We start from the raw sequence: 22,298 nt of genomic DNA, 5'->3' as shown, positions 1-22,298 counted from the left end.
GGAAGATGATTGTGGTTGTTGGAGGTCAGTCATCTCAGCTCCATGACATCTCTGCAGGAATTTCTCAGGGTAATGTCATAGGCCTAACCATCTTTAGCTACTTCGTCAATTACCTTCCCTTCATCATAAGGGGATTTCGCTGATGATTGCGCAATGTTCAACACCATTTGCGACTCCTCAGATACTGAAGCAGTCCATGTTCAAATGCAACAAGATCTGGACAATATTCAATCTTGGGCTGAAAAGTGGCAGGGAACATTTGCACCACACAAATGTCAGGCAATGATAATCTTCAATAAGAGACAATTGGATAGACATTATCCCTTGACATACATGGGGTTACTAATACTGAATCTCCAACTATAAACATCCTGAGGTCACCACTGATCAGAAACTCAAGTGGACTTGTCACTTGACCACATTGGCAACAAGACCAGGTCAGACGCTAAGAATACTGCGGTGAATAACTCATCTCTTAACTCCGCAATTGCTGTCCACCATTCACAAGGCGCAAGTCAGGAGCATGGTAGAATAGTTTCATTGGCCTGGATGAGTGCAGCTCCAACAACACTGTAGAAGCTTGAAGCATCCAGATGTGCTGCGATATTGGCAGCACATCTCCACCATAGATCTTCAGTAGGAGCAGTATGTGCTATCAACAAGACGCACTGCAGAAATTCATCAAAGATTCTTACACAGCACCTTTCAAAACCACAAACATTTCCATCCAGAAAGACAAGGGCAGCAGGTACACGGGAACACTACCACCTGCAAGTTCCTCTCTGAGTCACTCACCATCCTGACTTGGAAGTATATCTCAAATGCTTGAGTGTCACTAGGTCAAAATCCTGGAACTCCTTCCCTGTGGGCATTGGGGTCTACCTATAGCCTGGTAGATAGCATGGGACTGCAGCACTTCAAGATGAAGCTCACCTCCACCTTCTCGAGAGCAACTAGGCATGGGCAATAATTCACCATGAGTCTAGGAAGCTGATGAAATTTTCAACTAGTTGACCCTTGACTATGTATTCATTAGCTGACATTTCCTTGACCTGCGGCTCCATATCTGACTGTTTCTAGAACAATTATGGAATGACTGGCTGTCTCATGCTGAGCTGTCCATTGACTGTAGCTAGTTTAACTCTTTCTATCATGTGAAGAAGAGTGAAGTGAAGATACGCATTCGTGCTCAAGAGCAGTATCTTCCAAACCCATGACCACTGCTATCTAGAAGGACAAAGGCAAATGATAAATGGGATCACCATTAGATGAAAATTCTTCTCCAAACCATTCACCATCCTAACTTGGAAATATATCCATTCCTGCTATGTCACTTGATAAAAATCTTTGAAGTCCTTCCCTAATAACTTTGTATGTCAGCTTACAGCAAATGGACTGCAGTGTTTCAAGAATGGTCTTGTTGTTGGAGTTGTTTTCCTTTGAGTAAGGAATAGTGAGGGGTGATCTGATTGGAGTGCACAGAGTTCTTAGGGGAATAGACAGGATATCAGGGAAAAAGTTTTCTCCTACATGCATGGGTCAATAAGCAGGCAATACAGTTTAAAGTAAGGAGCAAGAAGTTTAGAAGAGATTTGAGGAAAATCTTTTCACCCAGAGTGTTGTGAGTGTCTGGAACTTACTGCCTCAAAAGGTAGTGGAGGCAGGAACTCTCAAGAAATTTAAGAACTATTTGGATGATCACTTGAAAATGCTGTAGGCAAGGCAATGGGCCAAGTGCTCGAAATTGGGATGAGAATAGATGGATGTTTGATGACCAGCACTTACATGATAAGTTACAAGGCCTCATTTCATGTTATAAAAACTCTGACTTAATGACTTTGGAGGAACTGAAGTTTTTAAATGGGTGTTTTATGCTTTGTTTCATGATATGAGGATGTCACTGGCTGAGCCAACATTTATTGCCCCTTTGTAATTGCCTAGAGCACAGCCAAGAGTCAACCATAATGCTGTGAGTCTGCAGTCACATCGAGTCCAGAACAAGGTGTGGGCTTGCGATTTCCTTCCCGCAATGGCAGTACTGATTAGGGATATTTGACATGGCTTTGTGCATGGGAAATCATGTCTCACAAACTTGATTGAGTTTTTTGAAGAAGTAACAAAGAGGATTGATGAGGGCAGAGTGGTAGATGTGATCCATATGGACTTCAGTAAGGTGTACGACAAGGTTCCCCATGGGAGACTGGTTAGCAAGGTTAGCTTCACTTGGAGCTGTGGGGTGGCCAGGGCTTGATGAATCTTGCTTGACAATACACTTTAACTGAAAATGGAAATATTCTGACCTTTGTGTTTTTCTTTCCTTTTGTGCATATTAAACTTAGATGATCTTTTGTTAAAAGTACATTGGCAGCATGTTGTGATTATGTTCAAGGACTGATCACCATAAGCATGAATTTCTCACTCTTATCAGATGGGTAAGATTTGAACCAGGTAAATGCAGTCCTTCAGCTGGATAACAGTATGTAACCCCTACTTGGATCTCAACTTCATCAGTTTTTTTTAAAAGCATTGTTGAGTCAAGGACTTGAACTCAGGACCTTCAGGTTAACCAGTTGATGCTCTATCAATTCAGGTAACCCAGTGAACAGTGAGCCATCCTTTCAAAGTTTTGGGTTTATATTCAATCCTATGTTTTAATGAGCAGTCAGGACCTAATTCTGGTGGAGTACAATACAGACTAAGAGTGTTGATGTAACAGCGAAATAAGCAGTACTTCAAGGCGCCAATGGTGAGAGGCTTTTGTTATTCCAGTCATCAAATAAGGAAAAGTAATTTGTCTATCTTATTCCATTGATTTACAATCAAATCATCAGAAGTCTGTCATTACTTATAACTGTAGTGTTTGTAATGAGGTCAGCCAGCTGAATGTCATAGAATTTGAGTTCTCTGATTGGGGCTTTTAATCTGGTCCAACCAGAGACCTCTGGCTGACAGATTAAAAAGGGGAATATTCACTACCGCAGTGGGGGGTTATAAAAACAAGGGGATTATTAGACATACTGATGCTCTGATAGCTGACTCTGAAAAGGCAGTACTAGAGGTAAGGACTGTTCATGTGTAAATAAAGGGTGACTTGGTGATGGGATAACTCTGTGGAGTTACTTCAATAAATAAAATGTGAAAAGTTAGAAACAAAGGATTATTGAAAAATAAGACTTGGCTTAGGACAAAATGGTTGATGATATTAAAGTAATTTAATGTGACTTCAGAAGTCTCAATGCACAGCATCTTCAAAGTACAATGGAGTAAGCACTTTGACAGGTTCAAAGTGGACTGGTTGTTCCATTCACATTGCATTATTCATATTTGTACTGTAATTATATGATGATGGGATTGGTACAACTGTTGAATATATTCAAGTGAAAATCATACATCTGCTTTCTTAATGCTGGTATTAAATGGACTAATTACTCTGTTGAATAATCAAGTATCACCACCTATGTTCAGTAACAATATTCTTTCTATCTTGTTCCTATCTAACAACGTATGTTATCCATTTAGCAAGATACTTTATAAGAGTTGGCTGACATTTGTCAGTCTTAATTCTTTTGGTAATAAAGGAAGCTATAGGATACCAAAATCACAGGCAATGCATGCCACCATTGTGATAGTAGATGATAATGAGCCAAAGCTGCTGAATATGCCATGGCCATCGGACATCAGCGCCTCTGACAATAGAATTTCTTTACTTGTTGAGCAGAAAAGCACAGACAGCAAGCAGGAAAAGGACCAACTGCTTCCAGGAACCAATTCAGATGAACATATGTGCTATAATTAGGATAAACTGAGAAAAAACAAGACCTGCTCAACCATTATATCGGGAATTGATATTTGACTTCCTGAATTTGTAAAACACTAACTTTTCCTTTAGGGAACCACAGTCTACTGCTCATACTGAAATGACAGCATGGTACTAACCAGCTTACAGTTCAATCCTGAAGTCAGAATGGATAATATTTTATCCTGCAATAAATGCAATACTTTACTGTGCACTGTGTAGGTATTTAATCAAGTTAATTAGCTCAATGACTGGCTAGCTCATTATCTCCAGTCATGTACCCCAGTTCATCCATATTAAGCTGTTTGCCAGAATGCTGAAGACTTTATAAGCAATACACTGTCAGCAATAAGTATTATAATAGCTGAAATCTGAACATTCACATCTAATTGTTCAATCCATGTCTTGGTCACTTCTGCATCCGCTTTGACATATTTCTGTTTTCAATCGTAAAACACAAAGAATAAATTCTATTACTAAATCTTAAAGACTCTACCTTTAAACTTCCCTTATGTAGTGTTGTTCTTGGATTATCTCCTATGATCTCAAATGGAACTTGCACTGCGAAAGCTGTCTGTGAGATCCTTATGTTTCTCTTTCTTTCTGTACCATGAAGAGTTTGTGGCACCTCCATCACACTTTTTGACATGATATTATTTACTAAGCAATACTTCTACCAACTAGTCTCCAACTTTATCTCGCTATCAAAATCTTTCTCGTCTCGATCAACAACCTACCATCTGTCTTACTTTGTGGCATGTTGTGCTTTCCCTTCTAGGAGATCATTCTTTCCTGCAGTCTCAAAAAGGTATCTATTAGTTTTCCACTGACAATCCAAAGTTTTACTCAAATAAAGCATCAGATTTACATTTAGGTATATGTTTGATGTAGTTATGTATTTTAACTAGTGACCATAACACAGTTTGAAATTGCCTATTCATTGTCCTGAAGAAGTTAAGAGTTATTTCATTCTATTACCCAATGAAAGGTCATCAGCCTGAAATGTTAACTGTTTCTCTCTCCACTGCTGCTCAGCATTTTCAGAACTCATTTATTTCAACTGTGGTATTTTGTTGATCTGTCATTGCATTTATGTTTGCGTGCATATTTAGAATTTATCTAGTTTTGTTCTTGAAAGAAATGAAGATCTGAAATTTTAGTATTCTTAAGTACAATGGTTTAAAATTGATAACAGATGATAATGCTGATTGTATAACCTATTCCAAGAGAATCAATCATTGAGGCACTTCAGTAACTATTACACTAATCCACTTGTGAAAGTCAAGGTGGTCCACAGAAATTGTAATTTTCTTCAGATCCCAAAAAAATCAATTCCATAATTGTCAAAGTAAATAATCACCTTAGAGATTCTTTATTTAGTCCAATTAATTTTTTGGTTCTTGCCCTTGACCTTGATAGTGCTCATGGTTGTCAGCTGGCCAGAGTTCTGCTGAGGTATTATGCGAGTGTGATAGACAGTATTCCTAGGGTTGCAGAGAAACCTCTCCAAACATGGTTAAAAATCACACAACACCAGGTTATAGTCCAACAGGTTTAATTGGAAGCACACTGGCTTTCGGAGCGACACTCCATCACCTGATGAAGGAGCATCGCTCCGAAAGCTAGTGTGCTTCCAATTAAACCTGTTGGACTATAACCTGGTGTTGTGTGATTTTTAACTTTAACATAGAACATAGACATAGAACAATACAGCACAGAACAGGCCCTTCGGCCCACGATGTTGTGCCGAACTTCTAACCTAGATTAAGTACCCATCCATGTACCTATCCAAATGCCGCTTAAAGGTCGCCAATGATTCCGACTCTACCACTCCCACGGGCAGCGCATTCCATGCCCCCACCACTCTCTGGGAATACTCCATGGGCCTTCTTACAAACTCTATCCACCTGAGTGGCAACCTTCAAAGATCTATGTACATAGACCCCAAGATCCCTCTGTTCCTCCACCTGACTAAGAACCCTACCATTAACCCTGTATTCCGCATTCTTATTTGTTCTTCCAAAATGGACAACCTCACACTTGGCAGGGTTGAACTCCATCTGCCACTCCTCAGCCCAGCTCTGCATCATATCTAAGTCCCTCTGCAGCCGACAACAGCCCTCCTCACTGTCCACAACTCCACCTATCTTCGTATCATCTGCAAATTTACTGACCCACCCTTCGACTCCCTCATCTAAGTCATTAATAAAAATTACAAACAGCAGAGGACCCAGAACTGATCCCTGCGGAACTCCACTTGTAACTGGGCTCCAGGCTGAATATTTACCATCTACCACCACTCTCTGCCTTCGACCGGTTAGCCAGTTTTCTATCCAAAAAAAACTGGACACCCCAGTCCAACACCGGCATCTCCGAATCATGTCTCCAAACATGGTTCCGGGGAAGGAGAGAAAGCTACTTGACAATTTTCAATTATTCAGAATGTATGAGTGAAATCTGAGTGGAGCTAGGTTCTGCTTCAAACTCTAACATTGCAGTAAGTAAAAAAAATCTCACCTCTGACATTCTGGGGCTGAAGGGCAGTATTTGGATTCTTTAGAAATATGTCTACATTAAATCTGCTTAGATACTCCAAAGAAAACCCTTATTTGAAGCTTACTGATCAAAGAAACATTCTGTGAGTGGAGAACACAATGTCAGGCCTGGCATTATTCCCTGTGCAATACTCTGGACTTTGTTTAATTCAATACCTTAACTGTGTGAAAAAATATTGAAAACTCCAATGAACTGACTCTACTTGAAAATAGTTTTATTTTACACTCTTCTTTCATTCCACATTCGTATGGGCCAGGTTTTCTGAAAAGGGGCACTCCCATGTAGATTGCATCTTCACTCCTTTTTTATGAAAATAAAGAGTTCTGCACTTTTAAAAAAAATCTCTCCTGTGCAGAAATAGGTCCTTCAGCCCAACAAGTCCACACTGCCCTTCTGAAGAGTAACCCACCCAGACCATTCCCCTACTCTATTATTCTACTCTCACCCCTGACTAATGCACCTAATGTGAACACTATGGGAAATTCAGCATGACCAATTCACCTAACCTGCACATCTTTGGATTGTGGGAGAAAGCCAGAACACCTGGACTTCCCTGTCAAATCCCGAATGTAGCAAACTCTGAAGGAATTACCTAGGAAATTGGAGATTTCACTGGGCAATTCTCCTACCCCTTTGACCCTCTGAATCACAGTATGGCAAGGGTCAGGCAGGTGATGGAGTGTTTAGGGTATGTCATGGAGGGTGAGAGATATTGGGATCAGCAGGGGGTGCATGCTGAGATGGTGTCTGCTCTGGGCTGAGAGGATTGTCGGCTATGGCAGTGGGTCAGAGATGTTCAGGTTTGGTAATGGGACAGGGGATTGTCACACCCTGGTGCAGAGAGGTCTTCAGTGATGAGGAGGGATATTGAGTTATTACTAAGATATGTCAGTGGGGAAAGGGAGTATTGGGGCAGGGAAAGGTGTGGTGTTGGGGTCTAGGAGGTGGGATGGTGGGGAGGTGTTAGGTGTGGTGGCAGGGGAGTGTTAAGTACCAGAAGAATTGGGGGCATGTATCAGGGATACAGGCAGGGATGCAGAGTTCAGTGGGTAGAGGGGATGTGTTGCAGCAAGTTACGGGAATTTAAGGGGTTTGGGGAAGATGTAGTTGGACACTTGCAAGGTAAGTATGTGAGATTTGACTAGCTACTGAGGAGTTGGGCTTGGTACTTAACAGACAAATGTTCTATGAATAGTTGTTTATTTAACTGCAGCAGAACCCTCCAAATTCTTTGATTTAAATGGAGAGATTCAGAGGGTCAAAGGAGTGGGAGAATTGCCCAGTGAAATCTCCAATTGCCTAGGTAATTCCTTCGGAGTTTGTTACACTCGGGATTTGACAGGGAAGCCCTATGTATCTCCCATGTATGCTTCAGAAACAATTATCTGGCCATTAGAAAATCTGAGCCTCTATTTTTAAAAGTTGATGTTATCAGTCAGTTTGGTTGGCTGTTTAGACTGATGGAATCTTTAAAAGAAATATGAAAGTATACGTCAATCTGAAGTGTATGTTATTGAACAGCACAAGACTACTTTAATCCAGCATCAGATCATACCTGCGTTAATCACTACTCCTTGGATTATGCACTTTGGAGAGCTACAGAGCAAAAGCACATAGGTTTCAATTCATAAGAAACATAGCAACTGTTAGTGTGGAGGTAGCGCAGGGTCTTTCAATTGGGCTGGCACTTGTCATGAGTGGGGTCCTCCATAAGGACAGCTTCTCCAATCAGGAAAGTTCCCCTAGTTTGCAGGGTTGGGTGGGGGGAGGGGAGGTGAGGGAAGAGAGATGTGAACGCTCTCCGCCACATCAGTGGTTTTATTAGAAGACTAAACAAAGTAGAGTTCCAGCAGCAACAGCAACAGAATTCAACTTTCAAAATTTGACCTGCTAGTCCTAAAGAAAAGTAACTAAGATTTGAGTGCCTCTGTCAGTGTGTTGCTTTTCATTCCCTCAGAGATGAATTTATTGAGGGTAGTGGAGGGTCCAACATCTATCACCAAACCCGGAAGCAGTCCTGACTCAATTTAGTCCTGAGAAAATTAAATCCCTTATTGTCAATGGAAATCCTATAGCCAAAACTCCTGACTCCCCAGGCACAAAGAATTGCAGGGCTTTCTTCAAAAGGATGGAAATCTCACCCTCAAGATCTGCCAACTAGTCAAGAGGAGCTTCAAAGGAAAGGGCAAAGGGGTGGCTCATAGTCACCTCCCACCCTCACAATAAATCTCTCAAATGTCACCTTCTTTAATAAGGTAATGATTGCCTTGAATGAGGATCTTTCCCTACTCAGTCCTAAACAAGCCCCCCAGAATTGTTAATCTCTCCAAGTGTCAAGTCTGCCATCTTATCAGTAATGCATGATGCTGTTACCTGGGTACTAGTTGATCAATTAAGGCCCTCAATTAGTATCTGGGTTGGAAAGATCCCTGCTCTGCAAGTGTTCCTGCCTTGGTCTTAATCAGGACAAAGGTGGGAAGACCATGGGATCTTCACCTAACACCATTTGGCCAATTAAATGGCCATCTCACCTCAGAACAGGCCCCTGTTGTTTTGAATGGTGTGTAATTGGGTACAAAGCCTTAGACTCTTGTTGTCGAAATGCCTTTCAAAATGGATTCCAGACCTGATATGGAGGAAAATAAAGAGGTATGCCTTTATGTCACTCAAACTGTTTCCATTATTTTACAATACAAAATCAGTGGGAACCTCATGCTATTGATCTCTGACTTTTCTTGCTTAGCTGTATACTTGGAGGATAAACTTTTCTTGGGCAAAACATTAAAAAAATTAACAATTCCTTTTGAACAGCTCACTGGTGTGCCTCTATAGGTTTTATATATATCACAGTAGTTTCCGCTGCTTTGTTTCTACTTAACTTTGAATATGTAGTTTTTTGGTTTCTAGAACTTTACAATAGAGCGGCAAGATTTAGATTAAATTCAAGAGAATCCTGAGGAGAAACGGTTGACTAATTTGGTGAATTCTAATTTAAACATCAAAATTAATCTTTTTATTGCCTTTGTGCAACTTTGTTTCAGGATCATCTAGACCAAAGCCAGTAACGGTGAACATAACAAAGGTTACAAAAATTGTACTGTCCTGCAATTTGACTCTTCTGACTGCACACAAATCTCCAATAACTGGCATGTGGGAAAAAGATGGAAACAAGATTGACAAAAGAGAATTTGATTTTGACCAGAACACTAGCCACCTGTTTCAAAATTATGAGTAAGTAGTCAAGCTGTAGAACAAAAAACAGCAAATGTTTTAACCAAAAGTCAAAATCTTCATTCAAGTTCAGAGGTTAGGAACTATTAAATGGCATTCCTGCATAGTATTGTGATGTTGGTTTAACAAACAAATTATAATGTTCATTTTTAGATGATAATGCCACTATCAAATGACAGAGTTATAAATATCTTTATGAATATTACAGTATCTCTACCCTCAGGTTTGCTGCTTAGTATACCATTTCATTTTATTGAAATATCAAGGGATGGTTAATTCAAAAGCTGAAAAATGAAAATATGTTGTTGGCCAAAAAAGCAGAAAATAAATATTGTGATGAAAATCCTAACTATTGATGTAAGATTTATCATTTGTTATATGTTAACAAATCACAAAAAAAGGCTTGCTAACTATTGATCAGGACCTACAGCATGCCACTTTATCACTTGGGCATCACAAAGTATCTCACAAGATTCTTATTTTCCTTGATACCAGTTGTCTGTGTCTGAAACCACAAAAGACCTACTGTGCATGAGAGAAAATTATGTGGGACTACTGTCCTTGATTAGTTGGTGTGGAAGTCCATTCCTAGATTACCATGAGGATACATCCTTATCTGTACTGCCTACATATAATGTGTCACAATATTGGAAGATAATAATGAATTTTGAAAGCAATCTTCTCCAACTTAACTCATTCTTCCAGAAACATTCTAACACTGCTGATGCCCACCACTCTTCTCCAAATGCCATCACTTCACAGTCTGTGATTTTTAAAGTTAAATTATTCCTACATAATTTAACTTTAAAATGCTATTAAGAAGAGCATTCCACAAATGGATCACTCTTCATGTGAAGACGAATTCCCTGATATCAGGTTCAAATTTAACTTATACTAGTTTCAAGATGTATCTTTCTATCTTTATCTCGCAACACCCTTCAAAGTAATATTTTGGTTTAATGTTGTCATGAATTTATGATCAAATTACAATCAACATACAGAAACATGGCTTGGTGGCACCAGCAAAATACATAAAATGATAGGTAGGATTCTCCTGCAAATATTTTTTATATTAACGCTCGGTATCCTGAAAATTCCTCAAATCATTGAAATCAGTTAAAAGACTTCAACTGATAAAAGATTCTTGTGAATATTTCTGGAGTGATCTGAGAAAAGTTGTTTTAAATTCAGGCAAATATGGAATAGAGAGCAGAAAGAGCAAGGTGCATGGAGGCACTATATTGGAGTCAAATTCAAATTTGGTGACAGGCTTTGATAACCTGGAAAATGTCACTGCAGAACTGCTTTATCTTCTTATAATGTGGTGTAATTATTATTTTTACATTACCCATTGGTCAACATTTCAATTCACTTCCTTGGAAGGTTTTTTTCCTTCATTGGACTAAAAAGAGGCATTTATCATAAGCAACTTTTTCACATTATTGCGTTTATTATTTCTTCTCTCACAGCTAACATCGGCATCTTCATTATAGAAGCATAAGAATGTTTATTGCTGACCCTACTCTTTGGTGTCTTTTGCCTGCTCTAACTGTATAATCCTACCAATGCCCACTTTTAATATACTTGAGGAGCAAGGTTTCTCAGCCCTCTGAGGTAGAGAACTTCAAAATTTCATGACCATTTGAATAAAAAAAATCCACATCTCATTTTGAATATCATCCCCTTTATTTATAAATTTTGCCAAAGGGTTCTAGACTCCCCAAGCATGGGAAATATCTTAGCTGCATATATTTATCCCTTTAAGTATTTGTTGGTGTCAATGAGATCACATCTCATTCTTCAAGGCTTATAGAGAGTACAGGCCGAATTTGCCCAATCTTTTTTCATAGGACAGTAATTCCACCATCCTGGGAACAAGTTTAGTGTATCTTCATTGCATTCCCTCTGTGGCAATAATGTCTTTCATGAGATAAGGAAACCAAAACTGCACATAGTACACCAGGTGTGTTTCACACTATACACTTGAAGCAAAACTTCACAACTTTTTTTCTCAAATTCTCTTGTGATAAAGGTTAACATTCCATTAACCTTTTAATTGCTTACTCTACCTGAATTTTAGTGTGAAGTGATTGATTAACAAGGACACATGAGTCCTTTGTGCACCTACCTCCAGGCATTTCAGAAATACTCTATACAATTGTTCTTCCTCCCGAAGTGAATAATCTCACATTTTTCCACATTATGCACCATCTGCCATGTTCTTATCCAGACACTTATCCTTTCTAAGTCTCTCCTGAAACCACTTTATGTCTTTCTCACAACATATGTTCCTGTTTAACTTTGCAACACCATCATTTTGGAAATATTGCATTCGGTCCCCATGTTGAAACTATTTTAATTAAAATTAAAAATTACCCACCAATCACAGACTGCAAATGCAAGAATCATCCATTTATTCATACTGTTTTCTGTCTGTTAGCCAAGCTTTAAGCTAGGCCAGTAAATTTTTTCCTATCCCATCTGCTTAATTTAGCTCACCAGCCTCTTGTGCGAGAACCTATCAAAAACCTTCCGAAATTCTAAGTATTCTATTTCCCTTTTTTGTTAGTAACCGCATCAAAAGAACTTCAGTAAGTTTGTCAAACATATTCACAAATCATGTGGACTATGGCCCAAATCAGGTCATGTTTATCCTAAGTGCCCATTTATCACGTCCTTTATGATAGATTCTGGCAATTTCTCCACTTCTAATATAAAGCTGACAGGGCAGTCATTGCCTGTTTTCTCCCTGGGTCCTTTCTTAAATAGTAGTGTGATATTTGCTAGCTTCCAGTCTTCAGGAATCACTCCCGAATCTGTGGAATTTGGAAGATGGTCACCAATTCATTGATTATCTCTATTGCCACCCCCTTCAGCATCCTTGAATTCTGAGACATTAGATCTTAGAAACTTATCAACTTTTAGCCATATTAATCTCATGAGTGCATTTTCTTACTCCTAGTAATTTCCTTCAACCCCCTTCATTTCCCTTCGTCACTTGTATCTCTAATTCGGGGAGGTTTTGTATCTTTAGTTTAGCTACCCTGGCATTTCTGTGTTCTCCATTACAAGTTCTTCTGTCTGCCTGTAATGGACCCATGTATGTCCTATCCAAACATTTCATTTTTTGCATCAATAACTTGTTATATTTCAATACTGTTCTACTAAATGTTTTAATAGATATTTCAAAAAATTCTCAGATTGAATAATGCTATTGTAATTATTAGATCATCAGTGATCATGCTAGACAACAATTGTGTAAGTTGTAATTTTGCTAATTTCAGACTCACTTGTTGGATCATGCAATCATAAAATCTAAATCTTCAGAACTCCTCCCCCTTAAGAAAAAAAAAATCCATCATAATGAAAAAATTACTTTTGTTTCTACTTTTTAAAACACATTACCCAAACATATAGATAACTTTAATGTAAGTTCACCTTAATTTCTTCCCATATACCTGTGTATATATGGATCATTAAATAAGTACAAATCTCATCTAAACTTTATCAGTTACATCTGTGATTACATTCTTATAACCCGCAACACATATGAATTTTAAATTAATAGTCTGTAACGTAAGACTCCAATGAAATAGTCTCATATTCTTGTCTTTACAGTATTCCAGGAATGTAAGCGGGTTATGATTTGTGTACACAACCATCTCTTATGAAGGTACCTGCCAGTAACCACGCATTAAGTACAGCTTAGTGATCTAATTGGCTTGTCCGATTTTTCTTGATATAGTCCTCCAATCTAGGAATTGGATATGAGTCCGATTTTGTCACAATGTCAACCTTCTGATAATCCATGCAGAATTGTTGATTCCTGTCCAGTTTGGGAACTAAGACAATTGGCGAACTCCACTCGCTCTGACTTGGTTCGATGATGTCCTCTTCAAGCATGGCCTCCACCTTCATCTGGACCTGTCTGGCTTTGAAAGGATTAAGCCGATAGTGGTGTTGTTTAATCGGAGTAGTATTCCCTACATCTACTTCATGTACAATAGCATTAGTCCTCCCCAGCTGATTCTTACATTCTCAAACTGCAGTAACAAATTTTTCAACTGTGTTCTACGCTGCTGAGGCGGATAGCTTACTAACCTATCCCACTCCTCAAGGACTTCTTCATTTTTTACTCTATTTTGAGGGATATCAAAATCCACATTATCTGAATTTGATTCCTCACTCAGAGGGGCAGAAACTAAGAGCTGTTACTCCAGTTCTTCCTCTCTAGTATAATGCAGTCTCAACATGTTCGCAAGACATACCTGATACTGTTGTTTTCTATCTGGCATGTGTACTAGATGGTTCACCTGACTCAACTTTTTCTAATTTGAAAGGGAGTATTAAACTTAGCTTTGAAGAGATCTCCTATCACTAGTAATAGTACTGACACGTCATCCCTCGGGAAAACATCACAGTCTCAGAGCTTTTATCTGCCACCTACTTCATTCTACACTGTGCCCTCTTTAGGTGCTGTTTAGCTAACTCAACTACTCAATTTAGTCTCTCATTCACCTCCCATACATAATCTAAGTGTGGTCCTGTCAATTTTTCTTTTGTTAATTTAAAAGGACCTCTCACTTCATGACCGATTATTAACTCAAAGGGAGTGAACTGAGTAGATTTGTTTGGGGCATCTCTAATGGCAACAATATGAATGAGATACCTTTATCCCAATCACTCGGGTTTGATCCTGACAGCATGCTGGCAACATGGTCTTCAAGGTCTGATACCACCTTTCTAAAGCTCCCTGGGATTCAGGATGATACACACTGGATTTAAGAGTGCTGTATACCTAAGCTATCTATAAACTTCTTAAACTGTCTTGTAGTAAAACTTGACTCTCGGTCCGACTGAATCTCTCTGGGTAGCCCATACCGTATGAAGAAAGTTACTAAATCCTCTACCACCTTTTTTGCCATGATACTCCGTGGTGGAATTGCCTTTGGAAATCTGGTAGACACATTCATTATGGTTAACAAGTACTGGTTCCCATTTTTAGTTCTTGGGATGGAACTTCACAATCGATTATAATCCGTGTGAAAGGTTCTTCAAACATGGGAATTGGCAACAAAGGTGCTGGTTTTACTACTACCTGTGGCTTACCTACCGTTTGGCATGTATGATACGTACAGCAAAAGTTAACCACATGCTTGTGCATTCCAGGCCAATAATAATGTTTTTGTACCTCAGCCTGAGTTTTTCGCACCCTACATGACCTCCTACAGGTAGTTCATGTACTACCTCTAACGCTTCCTGTCTGTATGCTACCAGCAACACAATCTGGTACACTTCAGCCCATTTCTCCTCTGCACTCACCTGCTGTGGTTTCCATTTATGTCTTAGGATTCTATCTTTCAGATAATAACCCTCTGGAATATTCTCTGCCACTTTTTCAGAATACACATCCACATACATACATATATATATATATATATATATAATCGTTTTATCTTGCTGTTGCAAGTCCCTTAACCTTTCAGGATTAAACACGTCTGTTTGACCCTCTGCCTGTTCAGGTTTTTCCTGCACCATTACGTCAAACAGGGTAACACTAACTGAACCTCAACTCCTTCATCTTTCTGTTTACTTTTCGCTTCGTGCAGTGACTTATGATAGTGGGATCTGGTTACCACACAGTCTGGGAAAACATCAGGATATTTCTGTTTGAACTCATCAGTTTCTTATCTTCCTTGGGCTTCTCCACAACAAGGGGTGTCACTCCAAATCATTCCCAAAAATAAACTGAATTCCTAGAACTGACACTCTGTCAATCACTCCCACTGTAACTTCCCCAGTCTTGAATTGGCACTCCAACCTGATCTTACATAGGGGAATGCTAATTTTCTGTCCATCTGTCCCACAAATTACCACATTCTCAGGTAACAGATCAGAGAGAGTGCTTATCCCTTACAATCAGTGACTGGTTAGATCCTGTATCTCTCAAAATTATGACTTCTTGTCCTTCTTCCCCATTCTTTCTGAGTAAACTTTACCCACAGAGGCGAATTCTTTGTAGAAATCAGGTACTAACTCCATACCCAGCCCTTGTCTAGGCTGTGCACTGTCCTGCAGCTCCTCAGCTCTTCCTAGGATCTCCTTTACTACCCTCACTAATGCCACTGGCTTAGCTTCTTTTACCACATCTTTTCCCACTGTGCCTTTCTTTAAAGACCTGCACTGTGACTTTACGTGTCCCACTTTACCACAGTGGAAACACCTGAGGCCTTTCACCTGCTTTCCACCCTATCAGATTTTTTTTTTTATCCTGTGGTAAGTTCTTACCAGTGCTCTCTACTCTTCATTTTGTAGTGTAGGATCTCCCCTTCTCCCAACTTCTATCTCTCACAGGATGAAATTCTGGCCGTAAGCTTATCTTATGCACCAACATGTACTCACCTGCTAATCATGCTGCTCATCTCACTTCCTGAACTTTCAGTTCCTCCCCGTGAATTCTTACCATCTCTGGAAGTGAGTTTTTAAACACCCGCAGTAGAATAATCTCTCTTAGAGCCTCAAAGGTCCTATCTATTTTCAAAGCACACACCCATTGATCAAAATGATTGTGTTCAATTCTTTTGAACTCAATGTAAGTCTGACCTGGTTCCTCCTTGTGTTTCTGAACCGCTGTATCTATGCTTCTGATACCAATTCATAAGCACTTAAAATAGCCTGTTTAACCTCTTCATAATCTCATGACACCTCATCCGACAGCACGGCAAATACCTTACTCGCTCTGCCGACAGATTAGTCTGAATTAGCATTACCCATAAATCCTCGGACCACTCCGTTTGCTGAGCCAATTTTTTCAAATGAAATGAAGAAGCCTTCAACATCTTTCTCATCAAAATGTGGCAGAGTTTTGACATATTTATATATATCACTACCTTCTCTTTTTATCTCCATCCTGTTAACTTGACTTTGCTGACTAAGTCGCAACTTCTCAAGTTCAAATTCTCTCTCTCTCTCTCCCTTTCTTTTTCTCTCTCGCTCTCTCTTTCTTCTCTTTGTCTTTGTTTATCCTCTAACTCCATTTTCCTTAATTGTAATTTAATTTTTTTCTACCTCTACTACACATGTATATTTCTCTGACATGCCTAAGTGTTTGAGTAAGTTCCTTCCAATTTCAGCTTTACTTTTGTCCTTGGTTAAACCCAAATCTAATTTCTTACCTAATTTTTCTTTCCTTCTGAACTTTATGGGCAAATTTGAGAATTATCTTCAAATCCCAACACCGGCATCTCCAAATCATGCCTATCTACGTTTTATTTAAAGATCAAGGACACTAACCTGCAAGTGTTTAAATCTGCTGAGATTTTTCATATCTCTAAACCTATTCAAATCTGTCTAAACCAGTTCACATCCTGACAATGAGCCTCCAAACTGTTATGACATGGGGTAGATCCTCCTGCTTAATTTAAATCAGCAATACTAGTCCAATAAAACCCCCGATTAAGATTTACCAACAATTCAAGTTTTCAAAACCAGCCAGATGTCAAATCTTCTCTTCCTTGGTCTTCTTTTCTTCTTCTTAGGGATTTCTGTTTCACAGGTCATTGAATGATAAAGGTACCTTTAAGAGAGCTATTCTCTGAACAGTCTGCAGATGCCAGTGGTTTGGCAGTTCTCCTCCAAACTGTTCAATTTTCCCCTGTCTTAAACCTCCCCCCACCCCCCAAGCATCGGATTGTTTTATTGGTTTTTCAGATTGTCAATATACTAAATTCAAACTTGATAAGAGTTTGATATTTTTTGGGGTATAATTTAAACTGATTGGCCTAATTCAGTTAACGTTTTGGGTCCAGTCTGAGGAAGGGTCACCGGACCCAAAACGATAAGTCTGATTTCTCTTCACAGCTGCTGCCAGATCTGCTGAGCTTTTCCAGCAATTTCTACTTTTGTTTTTGATTTACAGCATCCGCAGTTCTTTCAATTTTTGTAACCTGGAGAGTATCAGCTGCCATTATGAAATCATAGTTAAGGGGTTGTTAGGAATGTTGTTTTCAGCATTGATGGATTGCACTGTAATGTTTAGGAAGAGAAACATCATTCTATGACTAAAGAAGATTTTGTCCATTTGACATTCATCTTTTCGTGGTCCTGGCAACTTTCGACAACCTCGCTTGTCATCACGGTCAGTATGATGTTGGACACCTTGGCCTGTCTCTTCACACCATTTATCTTTTATCTGTGGGATTTGTTTTTAAACAACAACCTTGAAATTCTGCCTTCTTGAGTTGCCACCTTGAATTATTCTGCCAGGCACCAAAAGCTGCAATAGCTCTGCATCCTTTTTTTGTCGAACCAGTTCTGATGATAAGAATGCTTAATGATCTGGGCATAGAAGTCCTGTATCACTGACTGTATTGATTTGCCGTGAACAAATCCATGCTGGTTTTCCTTAATTAACTCACATGTCCTCAGGTGAATATTAATGCGGTCCTGTATTACCATTTCTGAAAGCTTCACTACCACCAAAGTTAAACTAATTGCCCTGTAGTTCATAGGCTTATCCACTGCCCTCTCCATATCGTCCTTGTTGAAGATACATAAAATATACATTTTAATTATCAGCCAAGCCTCCTATCTCTCAATCAGCCCAGTCTGGTTACCATTTGTTAACCATTAATTACCTATATTACCGATAGAGACTTTGAATTCCCTTTCCCGATATATATATTTATATATATTTTACTTTGCTCTTTAGAATTAGAAGTGTTAACAATTTTCAGCATATCTATTCACTTAGGCTGAAGACTCCATGTTTCATGAAGTTAAACAACAGAGAATGAGTGGGAATTCAAGGTTTAAGAATTAACTGCCTTATTTGGTCCAACTAAATCAAAAGGTGTAGTTATGTGATAGGTGTGACATTGTTTGGTGTGAATAAAACCCATCACATATCTATATCAGATATCCTTTGGTTAGCAATGCCATTATGTAGAGGTGTATTAATATAGAATGGCAGAGCATTTAAAGTTCAGTATCATGCAATTTGGCTGTGCTAGAATTGATTCTCTGCATAAGATTCCTTCCTATCTATTCAATTCATCCCATCCAATCAACATATGGGTCTATTAATTTCTGTCTCATGTAGTTATCAATCAAGGCATTAGAAATGGGAAAAATATCCGATGCATAAAATTTTAAAAAATATTTGGGGCTTTTACAATAATAACTCATGATTTGTGATTGCAGGTTTGATTTTCAGAATGGCAGTGATGCTGGCAACTATACTTGTGTCTTTGATACAAACCCAAAATCGGAAGGCAGGTTTGAAGTACAAAGTGAGTTTAATGCCTATGGTATAAATAAATTAGAATTATAGAATTTTACAGCCCAGAACGAGGTCCTGTGACCCATCTTCTACAAGGCAGTCATCTGGTACCTATAATCATATTTTTCCAGCTCTTGACTTGTAGCCTTATAAGCTATGACATTTCAAATGTTCGCCTAAATCCTTCTTAAATGTTGTGCTGATGTCTACTACCCTTTCAGATAGTGACTTCCAAATACTCACCACCATCTGGTTCTTCCTGAAATCCCATCTAAACTTTCTACCCATTACCTTTAGTCTATACTCCTTGTTAAAGTGCCCTCTACTAAGGGAAAGGTTATTTCATATTCACCTGGTGTATACCCCTCATAATTTTGTATGCCTTAATCAGGTCCCTGTTAGTCTCCTCTGCCCCAAGGAAACAAATCCCTGCCTATCCAGTCTCTCTTCATAGCTGAACCTTTCCAGCCTAGGCCAACATCTTGGTGAACCTCCAAACAAATGTTTCTTATAATCTGATAACCAGAACTGAACACAGTACTCCAGCTGTTTGATTCAGCTCCACTATAACCTCCCTGCCCTTATATTCAATGCCTTGACTAATACATATCCATCTGTTTTCCTAATCACCTTATCTACCTTTCCTTTTACCTTCAAGGATCTATGGACATGCACATCAAGGTCTCTCAGATCTCTTAGACATTCTAGAGTACTAACAATTATTATGTATATCCTTGCCTTGATAATCCTGCCAAAAATCATCACCTCACACCTTTTGCCGCTGTTCTGCCCATCTGCCCAGTCTGTTCTTAGAGTCCTTTAGTCTAAGACTTTTGTTGAAGCTATTTACCACACCACCAATTTTTATGTCATGTCTGAAATTAATGAATAAACCTTCTTCACTACTGCAATCATTAATATTCACTACAGTCAGCAAAGGATCCAGCATCAAACCCTGCAGTATGTCACTGGCCACAGATATCTTGTGACCAAAACAACCTTTAATCATTACCCTCAGGCTCCTGTCACTAAGCTAATCTTGGGTCCAATTTATCAAATCATCGGGGATCCTGTAGGCTCTAAACTTCTTTACCACTGTCCCCTATGTCACCTTGTGTAAAGTGTTACTGAGGTCCGTATAGATTACATCCACCACATTATCCTCATCTATACACCTAGCCACCTCCTTCTAAAAACTCAGTCAGACCTGTCAGACACGATCTTCTCTTGACAAAGCCATGCTTACTATCCTTCATTAATGCTTGCCCCTTCAAGTGGACATTAATTCTGTCCCTCATTTTTTTTCCAAACATCTCCCTTTTACTGACATTAAATACATTATAGATGGCCTATATTTCGCCTGTAGATCCATGGCTTAACACTACCACCTTTTGTGAATAATGGTAATATCTTAGCTATCCTCTAGCATGTATTCATTGGCAAGATGGAATTTGAAAATTAGTCATGACATCTTCAGTCTCCTTCCATTTCTTCCAAGCAATCTGAGATACACCTCACCTGTTCCTGGGGATTTATCGAATTTAACACAATATATCCTTCTGTTTACTATGAGGAATTTCATAATAGATTTGCTGTCACAGGGATAAGAATTTTCAGGATTACAAATAATTAGTGTGTTAGGAATAGCTTTTCAGGCATTCTGAAGAGAACAGAAATGGCAAGAATTTATGCAGCTAGGCTTGTAAAGATTACATTCAGTTCTCGTGTATTCCTCAGATCTAGATATCTATTTTAACAAACAAAGCAAGATTTAATAAATACCAATCACATCTGATATGGCTAATGTACTTGCCTACTCTATACTCACTCCTGCTTTAGCTTAAATGTGAAGCAACAAGTACATAGAAGTCAAAGAAAACATTTCCAAGACTTGGTGTGAACTAGGCAATAGTCTTTCTGAGTTCTTTACATAGGTGCTAATGGTAATGTCAAAATAAAAATTTTGCAAGATTGATTTTTCACATCATTTTTCAACAGGACACACTCAAAAATTGATATTGATTTATTTTTCTAGCCAGATATCCTGCACATCACTGCATTGTCAATGAAGGTATGACCGCAAGGCAATGGTTCAGTTAAAGATGTTTGCATTTATTAGGCATATCAAATCTGAAACACCTGCAAGAACAAGTAATTGTATATAGAGAGTCCGTAATTGTATATACAGAGTCCGTAATTGCATAAACCGAGTCCAAAACCTGGAGTAATTTACATTCAGTTTTGTCTGTTTTTCCACAGTTCCTCCAATTTGGACCAAAAATATAAATGAAATACGTTCTGATGGTGATCATGTTAACTTAACCTGCAAAAGTGACCGATATACTCCTCTTTACTGGATTTGGTCAAAGGAAGTCAAAGGCAGCAAGGTGGTAAGTAGTACCTAACTTTTATTACAAATAGACTAGCTATTGTTGCTAGTATAAAACATGATTATTGTGCAATGTACACCCATTGTGTCTGGTTCAATTCTACAAAACATTTCTCAGAGCAATGCCTTGACAATTAGTCAACCTGCATAGTTTAAAATTTAAACAAATCTTGGCAACTGACTCTCAGTTATCATCTAATTGTTACATTCTCCATGACAATATCTGTATCAATCAGAGTTGGCTAGTTAACCAATCAGCACTTTGTTTCATACAGTATAACTGTTGCTTTCCATTTACACTGGTCTATCTTGCAAATTATCCTGATGAGTGCAAGATGAAAATTTTCAAATGTATTTTTCAGCAATACTCAGAAATGGACAAGATACTCTGATAAATGCTTAAAAAGATTATGCGAAAAACTCTAAAGAAAGCCCTTAGTTGGTGAAATACTTAAGTAACAATACTTCATGCAATATTTTCTTGGTAGGTTCCATGATCCATTTGGAATTTACTTTTTTTTAACCCCGTTGTGGAGATCAAGTGTTTGTTGCCCAATTCCAGTTGCTATTGAACTGAGATGCTCAGCCATTTCAGAGAGGAATTTAGAGTGAACCACATTTCTGTGCATCATGAGTCATATTAGGGAACCATACAGTATTTTTACAACAATTGCCATGTTCACCATTGCTGAAACTAGTTTTGTGTTCCAGATTGTCATTTGCTTTGAAATCCTGCCAGCTGCCAGAGTGACATTTGAACCCATGTCTCATGCAATGTCCACATTACATCGGAAAAACACACAAATATTTTAAGGTTTTTAAACTGCTGATGTACAGAATTAGATTTTTGATTCATTTATTTGTATTGAATAAGGTTGATAATATTGATATGGAGGCTGTTTTTAGAAAGTCAGCTTGTAGGTGTAGGACCATTGACCCAAGTTTTATTATTAGGTAGACTCATTTGTGGGAAATGGGGTTGATTTCTTATTCTGCAAAGTTTTATTACATCTCAAAATATCATTGTTAGATAGTTTATTCCCATT

At 38.6% G+C, this 22,298-nt stretch overlaps 1 protein-coding gene across 1 annotated transcript in view; it reads left to right on the top strand.

Moving 5' to 3' along the window:
* LOC122549047 (embigin-like) overlaps positions 1-22,298 on the top strand; it is a 50,165-nt gene that overhangs the window by 12,124 nt on the left and 15,743 nt on the right. Inside the window, exons 3-5 of the mRNA XM_043688232.1 lie at positions 9,394-9,583; positions 18,785-18,873; positions 21,123-21,253. Coding sequence (XP_043544167.1) covers positions 9,394-9,583; positions 18,785-18,873; positions 21,123-21,253 — 410 coding nt within the window. The remainder of the gene's footprint in view (positions 1-9,393; positions 9,584-18,784; positions 18,874-21,122; positions 21,254-22,298) is intronic.

This window comes from Chiloscyllium plagiosum, chromosome 1, assembly GCF_004010195.1.
Source record: "Chiloscyllium plagiosum isolate BGI_BamShark_2017 chromosome 1, ASM401019v2, whole genome shotgun sequence".
Classification (NCBI taxonomy): domain Eukaryota; kingdom Metazoa; phylum Chordata; class Chondrichthyes; order Orectolobiformes; family Hemiscylliidae; genus Chiloscyllium; species Chiloscyllium plagiosum.
Note: the sequence above shows the minus strand (reverse complement) of the source record. Positions and strands in the feature narration are given on the sequence as shown.